At 37.8% G+C, this 11,936-nt stretch overlaps 2 protein-coding genes across 4 annotated transcripts; one reads left to right on the top strand and one right to left on the bottom strand.

Moving 5' to 3' along the window:
* The first annotated feature begins 989 nt into the window (after nt 1-989).
* Nucleotides 990-6,296, top strand: LOC136816920 (glycine receptor subunit alpha-3-like). Of its 2 annotated transcripts, none has more exons than XM_067073254.1 (9): nt 990-1,206; nt 2,019-2,119; nt 2,281-2,348; nt 2,624-2,841; nt 3,420-3,502; nt 3,606-3,785; nt 4,219-4,433; nt 4,725-4,862; nt 5,131-6,296. In XM_067073254.1, exons 1-9 carry the CDS (start codon nt 1,172-1,174, stop codon nt 5,389-5,391), a joined length of 1,299 nt encoding a protein of 432 aa, XP_066929355.1. In that variant the 5' UTR covers nt 990-1,171; the 3' UTR covers nt 5,392-6,296. The 2 variants fall into 2 exon arrangements, with proteins under 2 accessions (XP_066929355.1, XP_066929357.1); XM_067073256.1 differs by lacking the exon at nt 990-1,206 and adding an exon at nt 1,439-1,544 and having other exon boundaries at nt 5,131-5,478.
* On the bottom strand, nt 6,289-11,244 carry LOC136816919 (uncharacterized). 2 transcript variants are annotated; one of them, XR_010848001.1, is made up of 7 exons: nt 10,746-11,244; nt 9,601-10,133; nt 8,977-9,181; nt 8,541-8,837; nt 7,413-8,135; nt 6,563-6,986; nt 6,289-6,442 (listed from the first exon to the last, which is right to left on the bottom strand). XR_010848001.1 is itself a non-coding variant. In XM_067073253.1 (6 exons), exons 1-6 carry the CDS (start codon nt 11,128-11,130, stop codon nt 6,757-6,759), a joined length of 2,373 nt encoding a protein of 790 aa, XP_066929354.1. In that variant the 5' UTR covers nt 11,131-11,230; the 3' UTR covers nt 6,289-6,756. The 2 variants fall into 2 exon arrangements, 1 of the variants encoding a protein (XP_066929354.1); XM_067073253.1 differs by having other exon boundaries at nt 6,289-6,986; nt 10,746-11,230.
* Between the last annotated feature and the right edge of the window lie 692 nt (nt 11,245-11,936).

Below are 11,936 nucleotides of genomic sequence, written 5' to 3'. Positions count from 1 at the left end.
TTCTGATTGGTTGCCTTTTTGATTTATTCAGTCACCGCTATATATTTTGCCTACAATCTAAGATGTCTGCGGCATTATCAGAAAAGGTCTATTGTGAATAATAATAATGACATATATTGTTGTAAGAAAGAAACTGGGAGAAAAAAAACAAACAAGATGTGAAAACCAGTAAGCTAATGATACTATAATTTTTGAAATATATTTTTGAGAAGCTTTTCCTTAAATTTTATCAAATTATCAAGCTGTATTATATATTATTCCTGATTATTTTTACTACTTTAATCTTTAAAGCATTAAAAGCTTTAAGTGCATGACATGATCTTCTGCGTGGGCATTTAGTGAAAGCTATGACTAGTTTTAACCGTTGACAATCGAGCGTCGTCTGCCGTTATGGAGGTAAACGTTTTAAAGTAACCACTATAAACGCGACAAAATTCCCCGTCCGCTCGCTTCACTAGCAGTAAAGCGAACTGCATACAAAAGATATTTCACATTTTTTGTGCTCTTTTTTTACGAGAAAGGTTGAAAATGCTTCCGCTTCATCATAAAGGGACACACAGGAAATACGTTGACACTCCTTCCTATTCTCTGGTCATGCATGCCTACCATAATTTTAAGTGCAGACTTTGAAGTTCCACTCCAGGTATTCCTATACGCCTTATAAACCTTTCCTCATCTTTGTTTCGCTATGTGAAATTAAAAATGTAGACGAAACCTAAAACATGTCTCAAACCTCAAGTAAGGTAGGCTCGATTCTTTTTATCTTATTCCTCTGAATGGGAATCACCAGGGAAAGAATTCTTTCATTCAATATTTTCATTAATTTTTCAAAATGTTTTCTCTGTTTCATTTCGTACACTTTAATTAATTAATCAAAACTACGGCGTTCGTTCGTTTCACAATTCTCCTCCCTAAATAACTATGTCTTTTCCATTCAGTCTTTTTTCGCGGTTTTACCCCTCTCTACATTTCTATCAATTCTCATATTCACATATTTGCTGAACTTGAAGGGAAAACATTCTTTCGCGTTGAAAAATATCTCTTAAGAAACAAATTCACAAACAAATCTTGAAAACCGTGAAAACTTTCTCGCCATTCACTGCGAGATTTTGACAACTTTTATGCAATTTTTTTGTATCCTGCAAAGCCACTTGAATGGTTGTTTTGAGTGATGACCTTTTGTATATTTGTTATGCTGATTGCACAGTAAGTTTTTGTTGAAAATCTTGACCACAAAGTTCACTTAATCTTTTGGTTTGTCGGGAGTTGATGTTTTTGTTTCAATAAGAGCTCTGCTATGTCTCTCCTTTCTTCATTCATTTTTCATTTCTTTCAAATCACAAATTTCTCTCGCTTCTGATTTTTCACAGAGTAATATAACACTAGAGGCCTCTCTTTTTCAAAAACTGACACTTTTTTGAATTGAAAATATTTTTTGGACGTACTATGTTTTGCATCGAGTATTATATTATGACGACTTGAAAATTTAGTTGGTACTTTTCTGAGCAGATAAAAATGGCACAATATCGCTTCATAAAGTTATGGTAAGATAGTTATCGGGAAAACAAATTCATAGATTTGACGATTGGTCCAAAACTTTACTCGCAAATAAAAGCGCTTTTACGTGTTTTGCGGTATTAAATGATACTGGGGAACCTGAGACAGCTTTGAAGAACGTTTCTTGGCGAGCTGATAAACTTGAAAAATTTTATTACACTTCATGACAAGGCAATCGTAAGATTAAGCCGATGTTTCTTTATACCAACTGTGTGCATAAAGTACGTAAAAGCTTCTGCTTGTAAAAGTCCACCTGGATGATCAAGGAAAATATTGTCGTACAAATTGGGTAAAGGGGGGGGCTAACTGCCCTAGCATTTCATCGATGAATTCGCACGAAGGTTTTTGTGAATCTCTTTCATGAAAGCGTCCTTGGTGATATCTACAATATCACGTAATCATTTCTTGTAAATCAAGTTATCGATCGAGTAAAGTATAAAAAGTCATTCGTTTCATTTTAGGCTGGCCGTAACCCATTTTACCGCCGCTGAGAACCACACACTCGATCATGTGACGTCATCACTCATCTACGAAAAGAACGTCCGCCCGCTCTTCTATCAACGTAAGTTGATTTTTATCGATTATTTTTGTACATCAAAAGCTATTATGCCTAAACTTTATTCTTCAAATGTATGCCTCAATTTTTAATTGGGAAACAAAGTCAAAATTTTCACTCTTTTTCACGCTTTTTATCAAGTAGATATTTTTTCTTTTTCGTCGTAGGTCAACCCGTCCATGTGAACGTCAGTTTTACCGTCATCGCGTCCGACGATATTCAAGTTCAAACGGGGGTAAGTTGAAGGCCTCTTCCTCTATCAAATCTTTTTACGCTACTAATACTACTAACAACGGTGTTAAGAAATCCTGCACCCAACCGGAAATAGTCCATTAAAGCCGAGATTAAGTTGATTTATAAAGTATCTTAAGAAAGGGAGCTGCAGTTTTTTTGCGAAAAATCCTCCCGATTTTCTAATTTATCAAGACACAGGGTTAAGAAAGTTCCCTTCCTTGAGTTAAAAATATCGGTAAAAGTACATAGGAGAAAATATTGTTTTCTCAACTTTAGGACTTTCGTTTGGAGCTCAATTTTATGTTCGAATGGAATGACCCGCGCCTGAAACACGAGCATGGTTCGGGCAGAAGTGCTATTGTCATCGACGACCCTGCTTTCATGGATGAGATCTGGCTTCCGGACATTTTCGTCGTCAACGCAAAGAAGGTATCGGAGGACGCGCTCAAGCATATCGAGATTTTCGAGAACGGCGATGTCCGATATATGCTCAGGTAACCAATTATATTCGCGCATTCGTTAAATCATCATCACTGCTTTGACATCACATCACTATTTAAAAAACCATTTCGTACTTCTTTTTTTCAACATTATTTCTTTGATCTCCAAAAATTTTGGTTCTTCTTACAAAAGTGTATATGATGTGTATGAAACATAACTTGAAAAAGACACGTAAAAGTGGTCAAAATATCGTAAAGAAAAATGTGTTATGTTTTTATTTTGATTTGGTTGCACATCACAAGGCTTTTTATGTTTCACTGATGTGTATTTATATATAAATACCTAACAACTCGAACAGATACGGGAGGAAGGAATAAGGAATACTAAATATAACGCTCGGAATCAAAATGCTGAGATATGGCGTTTGGAAGTTTTATTCGATTCGGTTATACTTAGACTGGATAATGCTTGGTCACAAGATAGTCGTCCTAAATAGATTATGGCAGACACTAAAATAAATAAGCTATTCTTAGATAAATAATATCTCATAAATATATTATGGTTTTATATAGGCTGAGGACTAGGCACTGACTTTCAATTTTACATCTTTCCTCTTTTTGTTTGTTTCTAGATTGAACATTCGAGCGTCGTGTCATATTGAACTACAGATGTTTCCTTGGGATATGCAACGATGTCCACTCATCCTCAGAAGTTGTAAGTCTCTTTACCCGCTTTCACAAACACTTTATTGTTCAATGAGTCTTAACCTTATGCATGGGCTTTACATTTCTAACTTTTCCCAACTTTTGTCCCACAGACAGTTACGCATCAGAGCATATTCAACTACACTGGTCAGAGAAAGTCGCCACTAACCATTATGTCAACTCAATGTACAAACGTCCGATGGCTCAATTCAATTTGTCTGGGTTCGAATTATTGGTGGACGAAATTGCTTTCGAGGGTGAAATGGTCAGTAGCGTCCATTCCGATGAGAACGGTGAGTCAAGGTGTTACTTGTGACGTGTACTATTGATACACCAAGTGCCTCATCGCAAACCAAACGGCGGTAGATACTATGTTGTTTCTTGTTTAAAGTTTAAGATGACCTCTTGTGCTCTAGTATAATCTATAAATTGTATGACTTTCCTATCTTAAAACGTCAGAAACAATTGTTCACGTTTTGGAAATTTACATTTTAAAGTTATGTCTTCGAACATTCGGTGATTATCTTCGGAGAAATGGCCAGTATTTGGTCTAGCCTAGCCCATTATTTGGAGATTCCCTGTGTTTTGGGGTTATCAAATTAAGCCCTAAGTTATCCTTTCCAGAGAGATATTCGACATTGGGTCTAACCTGGGTTACTATTTGGAGATTCCCTGTTTTTTGGTTTATTAGATTAAGCCCTATCATTCGTTATCACATTATTTTAGAGAAATGGTCAGCATTGGAAGCAGTGTTTACCTTTTCACGGATGAGTGGTTTCTACCTCATTCAAACACTGGCACCCTCCAACATCTTGGTGGTGTTATCTTGGGTCAACTTTCTCATCCAACCTGAAGACTCTCCTCCTCGTGTCTTCTTGGGAATCTCCTGCATTCTCACCATGGCTGCCATTCAGAACTACATTAACTTCTCCTTGCCCAAGGTACATATTGCTCTTTCTCATTTCTTCATCAACCCTCTTGGACATTATTCGAATAAGCTTTGCCCTCATTCAGCCAACCGCGGACTGACCGCTCTTGATATTCTTTTTCTAGAAATCTCTACCAATGTCTCTAAGTAAAAATTGGAGCATCGTTTGGGATTTTTTTCAAAATGGACCTAAACATTCAGTTTTTCTTTTTTCAAAGAAAACCGATTCGAGCTGAATTAGACTTTTTAGTCTGAGGCTTATCTATCAGTAGAGCGAATGACGTCATACAAATTCAATTTCTAGGTCAGCTATATCAAGATTATCGACGTTTACTGTTTGACGTGCTATTTTTTCGTTGTCTTGGTGATGGTTGAGTACGCTATCGTTTTACTGTTGAATGAGCGAGTCAAAAAGGAAAACATCTTCAGACAAGAGAAAAAGGTCAGTTGAGGGCTAAAAGGTAGTCGGGTCAACATAATAAGACAGACATGGTCCATTTAAAGAATACCCAAATCAATGATCCGTTTTAAAGTCATTTCTTTTTGCATCAAAAATGTGTCCCTCATTATACAGTATCCCTCATAATAAACAAGGAAAAGCTTCGCACTTTTTGCTACTGAATTCGAGGAAAAACATACGCCTAATGTTTTGTTCTTACTGTCATAAATTATCATAATCAGCCTAAAAAATCACCATCCTTCATCAACAGATTCCCGCCAAAAAGAATTCCCGTATCCAACAGATCAGCTCTTTCTGCAAATTTTGGCCCAACTTGAAGCTCTGTATCTATGGCAACCCGTTTTGTATGCACGTGACCAAGCGAGCTGTCCGATTGGTGGATAAAGCCAGTATGGTTCTCTTCCCGACAGCTTACATCCTTTTCAACATCATCTATTGGACACACGTCACACAGAAAATCGAAAGTACACAAAATCAAGATCATGGTTCATTGAAAGATTTCTTTTTGTGAGAAATGGATAAGACTCGATCAAGAGTTGGGCTTGAATATATGATGGTTCAAGCAAACTAAACGAAAAGTAGGATCGTTCCTTTAATTCTGTTTGAATGCAGAACAAGCTTGCAAAGGACGGCTTATAGCGCCTTTTGTTTAGAACTTTCTTTAATGCAGCGTGTCCGGTTTGTCCGAATAAAAGCGGGCCAGGAATCCAGATGTGATTCAGTCAACAGTCTTTTTTTCGTGATTATTCCAATTATCCTTCGTTCGCTCAGCTTGTATTCGATATCCAAAAAAATCATGGCTGTGTTTAAGATAAGAAAGCTTCAAGTTATCTATGTCTTAAAATGAAGCATTGCTATAATGATTTTACAATGCATCTTATGTCCCGCTTTTTTTTTGGACAGACTTTGAAGCGGACACTAAGTGGCAGCGGAAGGAACAGAAACTTCTGAACAATTTTGGATGGAGAAATTTGATTCAAACGTGACATTTTTTCGTTGAGCGTAAAGTCAGGGATTTTGATAGATTTTATACTTATTCCTCGGATCCGAAACTTATTCCTTTCCGATGATAATTCAATTCGATTTTTTTAATTGAAAGACCCCTGCGTCACAGACCAGGCAAGGCCCTAACCCACTAGAAAAGATTTGATCAGAATTTCATCTGCAGAGGGAAAAATACCCTACAATTTCAGCCCCACTGGAAAATTGGCTTTGATTTCATCCGCATTCGGAATTCTTTGTTAACAATTTCACTCCAAAACCATCCACAATGGAACAATAGAATTTTATCCCCATTGGGACTTCAATAGAATTTTTTTACTCCTGCTGTTAAAATTCCACCGAGGCTGTGAGACAGGGGTGTATCGAAGCACCACTTTCTGTGGAAAATTTTTTGTCCTCGTTATAATGGAACTTGGTACTGTAAATATTTTCGCACATCTATGTTTTACATTTGAAATAAAAAAATTCTACCTTACAAAAATACAAAGCTCTAATAATTTACATCGAGGAATAATCTCGATTACTTGTTAAATACAGGGTGGAAGGAAAAGTTAGTTGTTCTGAAGAGCTCAATCGGTCCTGTAAGCTCAAAATGAGAGGGGAAAAACCGGTCCAATGGGGGTTTCTGCACCCATTCTATTGGGTTAGATCTTCATCAAATAGTTTTCAATTTTGAGAGCTCCGTACCTCGAAAGTACAATATAATCAACCAGCTTCATTTCATAATGTCAATAGTTTGTTTTTCAAGAAGGTGATTCTCAACTTGCTTGTAAACTTCAACTGCTTGTAAACTTCAACTGCTTGTAAACTTCCATTTGTTCTGGCTTCATGTTTCAGCTCCTCCACGAACAAATATCACGTGATCTTCAACTCTTTACGTGATTGGTTGATTGGAGGCTGAATTATTCAAAGAGTTTTGTGAAAATTCAACCAGTTCTTTAGTCACGTGATCAATCATTTTCAACGAATGTGCGGACGTATGTGTAGCAACTTTCCCATTCTTCGAAGCTTTTGCCGCCATATTGTCCAAAGGGATGGTGGTGTCGTCCGAAAATGCTTCTGAAACACATCGCCTCTCTTCTTCACTCTTTTGTGTTGAATATCCTGTCAAAAATAGAATGGGATTTTTACGATCTTCTGCGATATGAATGAATAACTTCTCACAATTTTATTTCACTCCATCATCCTCAACCAACTGTCTCAAATACCCCGGGAGAGGGGAGTAATAGCCTTTCCGACAGACAGGGGTGTGGCGCTGAATTTCGAAAAATGGACCCCAAAAGGGACTCATTTTTTAAAAAAGTGACACTCAATGGGACTGAAATTCCATATTTCTCCATATTTTCTCCAAATCCCCGAAAAGGTACTCTACAAGAGTAGGGTTTTGGTGTTTTGGGAGGCGAAAAAAGGTACCCTGACCAGCGACACATTCCGTACCCCTTTGTGCCCAAGTACTCCCCCGGTTCAAATACTTCAAGATGTTGACATCAGAACTTCAAGATGTTGACATCAGAACATTTCTCCACTCACCTTTTAGTCGTTCTTCTTCTGGACCATCTATTATGGTGTACGCGCTGCCATTTGCAACGAACGGTTGTCTTGGCAACAGCACTTTGTCTTGATGATGGCCCTTGTCATCCGAGCAGTGTTGGTCATTTACATCAGGTGTTTCGATATCCTCTTGTTGATTCAGGTTTTTCCAAGAAGGATGCTTGTTGGATAAGGTGGTTACAAGTTCGTCCATTTCACCCAGGGTGGACGCCCTTTCACGTCTTGGGTGTACCGCCACAAGAAGGCGGTCGTTTTCTTCAGCCTCATTTCCACTCGATTCGTAGTCTTCATTTTTCTTCAACTTGACTTGAAAACTTTTCACTTTTCGTTTCTCTCGATGTCTCTCTTGCATTTGTATGTAATCTGGATCCAAAAGATCCCCCGCAGAGATGGTTTTTCGAACGGGTTTTTCGTCCAATAGATCAAACGAGTGTTTGCGTTCTTTTTTCTGATGAATATATTTCTGAACTTTCTCTACGAAAATCTTTTTACGCCTCTGCAACGGAGTAGGCGTTCCATTCACTAGTTTATTGGCATCAGGACCCTCCCTCACACTGGATTTCTTTCGATATTTTGAATTTTTACGAGATGAAGATTTACTTCGCCTGCCGTCCTCTAAATCGGAAGTTTCCGATCCCTGGGAAGACAGAGTGGATAAACTTTCTCGATCTTTCGATTGCTTACGATAAATCCCTTGCGCAGCTACAAACAAAATAGAAATTGAAATTAGATAAAGAGTAGTCTGAATCACAGACCTCTATATATATACTTCCTTTTTTCGCTAGAGGATGAGCAGAAGCCTAGATGAAGAGAAAACTCCGTGTTTGAAAGAAATATAATTATTGTGCTTAAGTAATCGGATATATAGCAACATTATAATTTTTGAATATTTGAATTTTTGGTAAATTTTGAATGAGGTCAAGATAATACATACGAGACAGAAAGAAGGCTAAATACGTGACTTGGCCATATGGCATTTCATGGTATGCTAAATTGATATTAAAGTTTTGTGGAAAAACTGCGAATGTTATTGACTCCATCACAATGAAACTGAATGTAAATGAACAAATGGATGGGTGGATGAGTTATTATATGATATGTAGTTACCATGGTTACATGAAAGTGCGATGTGTTTATGATGATCTCCATTCATGAAACCCTCCTTCTCAGTGCTTGAAAGTAATGGCTCTCCTTCACACCGAGATGAGATTTTTTGACGATAACATTCAAAAGAATCGAGAACAGAAGGGATTCGTGTCCGACAAAATTCACCCGTACCCAAACCCGAATCATCGTACGAAGAAGCAAAGATTTCCGATCGGGCGAAGTCACGTTCATTGAAGTCGACAACGCTTGGTTTGTGACGTCGCGTGTGATGACGGCGAGTGTTCTTCTTCCACGGGTCTAAAAGAAAAACGAAGTTTTGAGGTAACTCCCTCACTAAAAACAAGACAGCCAACGGTATTTTTAGCTCCTTTATTTCACTCTGACTGGCTAGAGTTCTAACTGGGTCATCGAGACAAGAGTGTTTTACATAACTCACCCCATACATTGTCGTCCGGTTTCTTGAATCCGAAGTAAGACAAAAAAACCCGAAAATAATACATGATTCCGTTTCGGTATGGTTTACATAGAGCAGCACATGCAATCGGATTCAGCATGGAGTTGACAACTGCGATTCGTATGGCAAACAAATCGAGCTTCCCATGGGGTTGCTTGGCTCCAATCTGGCTTGCCACCACCACCATCTAAAAAAATATTTGTATATTTTCAAAAATTGTCACAAAACCTGGTCCAGCCCTCAACCACAGGATAATTTGCTTCAGTTGAAAAGTACTTAAAACTCATTCATATTGGGAAGATGCACTGATGAGAAGACCCTATAATTTAATCAGTTTATGCGTTCAACTATTTCATCTTGGCCCAACCGGTATCAGGTTACTGGACCCATGAGTATGTTCAACCTCGTCCCCGTGTATTCAAGGCTTTATTTGGATCCCTTTATTTACGTTACTGATAGATGCCAGAGAATATTATTATCTAGCACTATAAGTAAGCAAAGCTGGTTATACACAGGGAACGAGGTTGGGGTATGTTTAATTTTGCTCCACCCTACTTTGATTTGTGATTATAGTCACTGTACTCATCATTGACAAAACAAACTTACCAAGAATGGGAGCCAACTGAACCAGAACAAAACCATCAGTGCAACCGTCAAATACGAAAACATTGTCTCCGTTTTCAAGTTCAACTGTCTTATCGATTTATCGCGTCTCACAGAACCATCTGACCGTGCGTTCGTCATCCGCTTGTGGCGGTGTATCAGATCACGAATTTTATGGAAGACGAAACTATACGCTACCATGACAACCAGTATCATACTGAAACCATAACAGATAATGAACACCGAGTAAGCCATTGTACCATAATCATAACGCGAATAATCGAAGTGTGAATAAGCGCCACCGTTGTACGGTAGAATACGCCCAACACCCAGTAAAGGGAGGGCGGAATGAATCCCCGTGAAAACCTCAGCTGTTAGAATAATGGCGAGTATTTTGTTAGGTCGAACCCAAGCTTTGTACGCGAAGGGGTGTGCTATGGCAACGAAACGTTCGATGGACATGAGTGTTAGCAACAACATTGAACCAGAATTTGTGGTGAAGGCGATCCAACCGAAGAAATCACACGCGTACGAACCTGAATAAAAGTGAAAAAGGGTATGATAGAACAAAGGCTTATTCTTATTGTATTCAATAATTGATTCCAGGTCATCCATCCCCTTTGACCCTGTGTTTAGCGACTAATTCAGCTCTAAAAGCTAGAATCTGCACAAAGCAATCATTGTAATTTCCGTTGTAATCTCTCATTTTACATTTTTGATGAGAAAGTTAAAATTTGGAAAACCAAATTTGTAGTCCTTAATTTCCGTTTCATATTTGAGGTTGAAATATTTTCGCCAAATTCAAATTTGAAGTGTTGTCATTTTAAACATTGCTGTTTCCGAAAAAACTTTCTTCTGCTTTGAGATAATTTCAATTGAATTTTTCGCTCTTAACAAATAACAATCTGAAGAAGTGCAATTATATAGCTAGCCTCGTTTAGGAAAATGATTTTTCAGCCACAGGTCTTTTTTCCCTTTCAGCTGGTTTATGAAATCAATCTTATTTGAAAAAAAACATCAATTTATACGAAAGCTAAATCTAGAACGGATTAACATCTAAAAGTGCCAATCCAAACATAATCATATTCCATTGCGTTTGGATTAATCGTAATCTGCAAGTCGTAAGCGGAACGTGCTCGTCTCCTTACCTTCGATCAAATACCATTCCGTTAGGTAAATATAAACTGACATCGGAACGGGAATCAGTCCTTTGATAAGGTCGGTCGTCGCAAGAGCCAGCACGAAAACATCAATTGCGTTTTTCGTTCGAAATCTCACGATGACCGCGATAATGAAAACATTTAAAACAATGATACATATGTTGATTACAAGCAGACTTGCCCCCAATGGCAGATCTATCACACCATGCTCGGACTCTTCCGTTGTTGACAGTCCGTTCATTGTTGTCGTATTTACCATGCTTGTGTAAGGTGTGGTGGACGGAGGGTTCGTGTTAGGTTGGACTGTGTAAGTGGTTGTTTTGTTGACCGTACTTGATTGGAATGTGTACGGTGTTGTGATGGTAGAATTCATGCTCAAACATTCTTATACCATTATTCGAAGTTTTTTTTTTTGTTCGTTTTCGCTTCTACTGTTTGAATTTTCCTGCAACTTGATATTTTTATGATTCTCTAGAAGCAAGATAAAGTTTTTAAAAGTCATAAATTGATGTGCAATCCCCACCGAACCCTAAGAAACTCTTTGGAACAACTTTTTTTTTGCTTACGATGTTACAATAACATGAATCATTTCTCTCAAAACATAACTTATCTCTCTAATACGTAAGTCCAACTGTGTTTTTATCTCCTTAATCTTTAACTAGACTTTCAACGATTGATGAATTAAGCTTAGTGGGGAGATTGTCAAATTGTCGTTCTTAATTGAGCTTAATTTTCGCTTGTTCCATTCACGTAGTTTTGAAAAACTAGTTCTTTGATCTCCAGAGGCTTAATTTTCAAATTACACTCCTTGATGGTTTTAGACTTAGATGTTACAAAACGCTAATACGTTTAGGATCTCTTCTGTTATGAGTAGGCCGCAAATTGTATCCGACATTTTGTCTGTGAAAAGGATTATTTCTAGACGCGTTAAAGCAAACAGGATATCAGATTAAAGCATAAAACTTCAAATAGGCATAAAATGGCAATAAACTTTCTATGAAGCTGTTTGTAGCATCGAGAGCGTTGGATTTGCGTTGAATCTCTCTTTCTTTGTTTTCCCTTGACTTACAGAAATTTCTTCCCAAACAGTGCATTTTTCCTTTTAGTCGAACCTTATCGCATTCTCAGCAATGTAAACATATAATTTACTTGTAACCTTCCCTTTTTCTAAACTTTTGT

The sequence above is a fragment of the Clytia hemisphaerica genome, unplaced genomic scaffold, assembly GCF_902728285.1.
Source record: "Clytia hemisphaerica strain Z4C2 unplaced genomic scaffold, Clytia hemisphaerica genome assembly, whole genome shotgun sequence".
Lineage (NCBI taxonomy): Eukaryota > Metazoa > Cnidaria > Hydrozoa > Leptothecata > Clytiidae > Clytia > Clytia hemisphaerica.
Note: the sequence above shows the minus strand (reverse complement) of the source record. Positions and strands in the feature narration are given on the sequence as shown.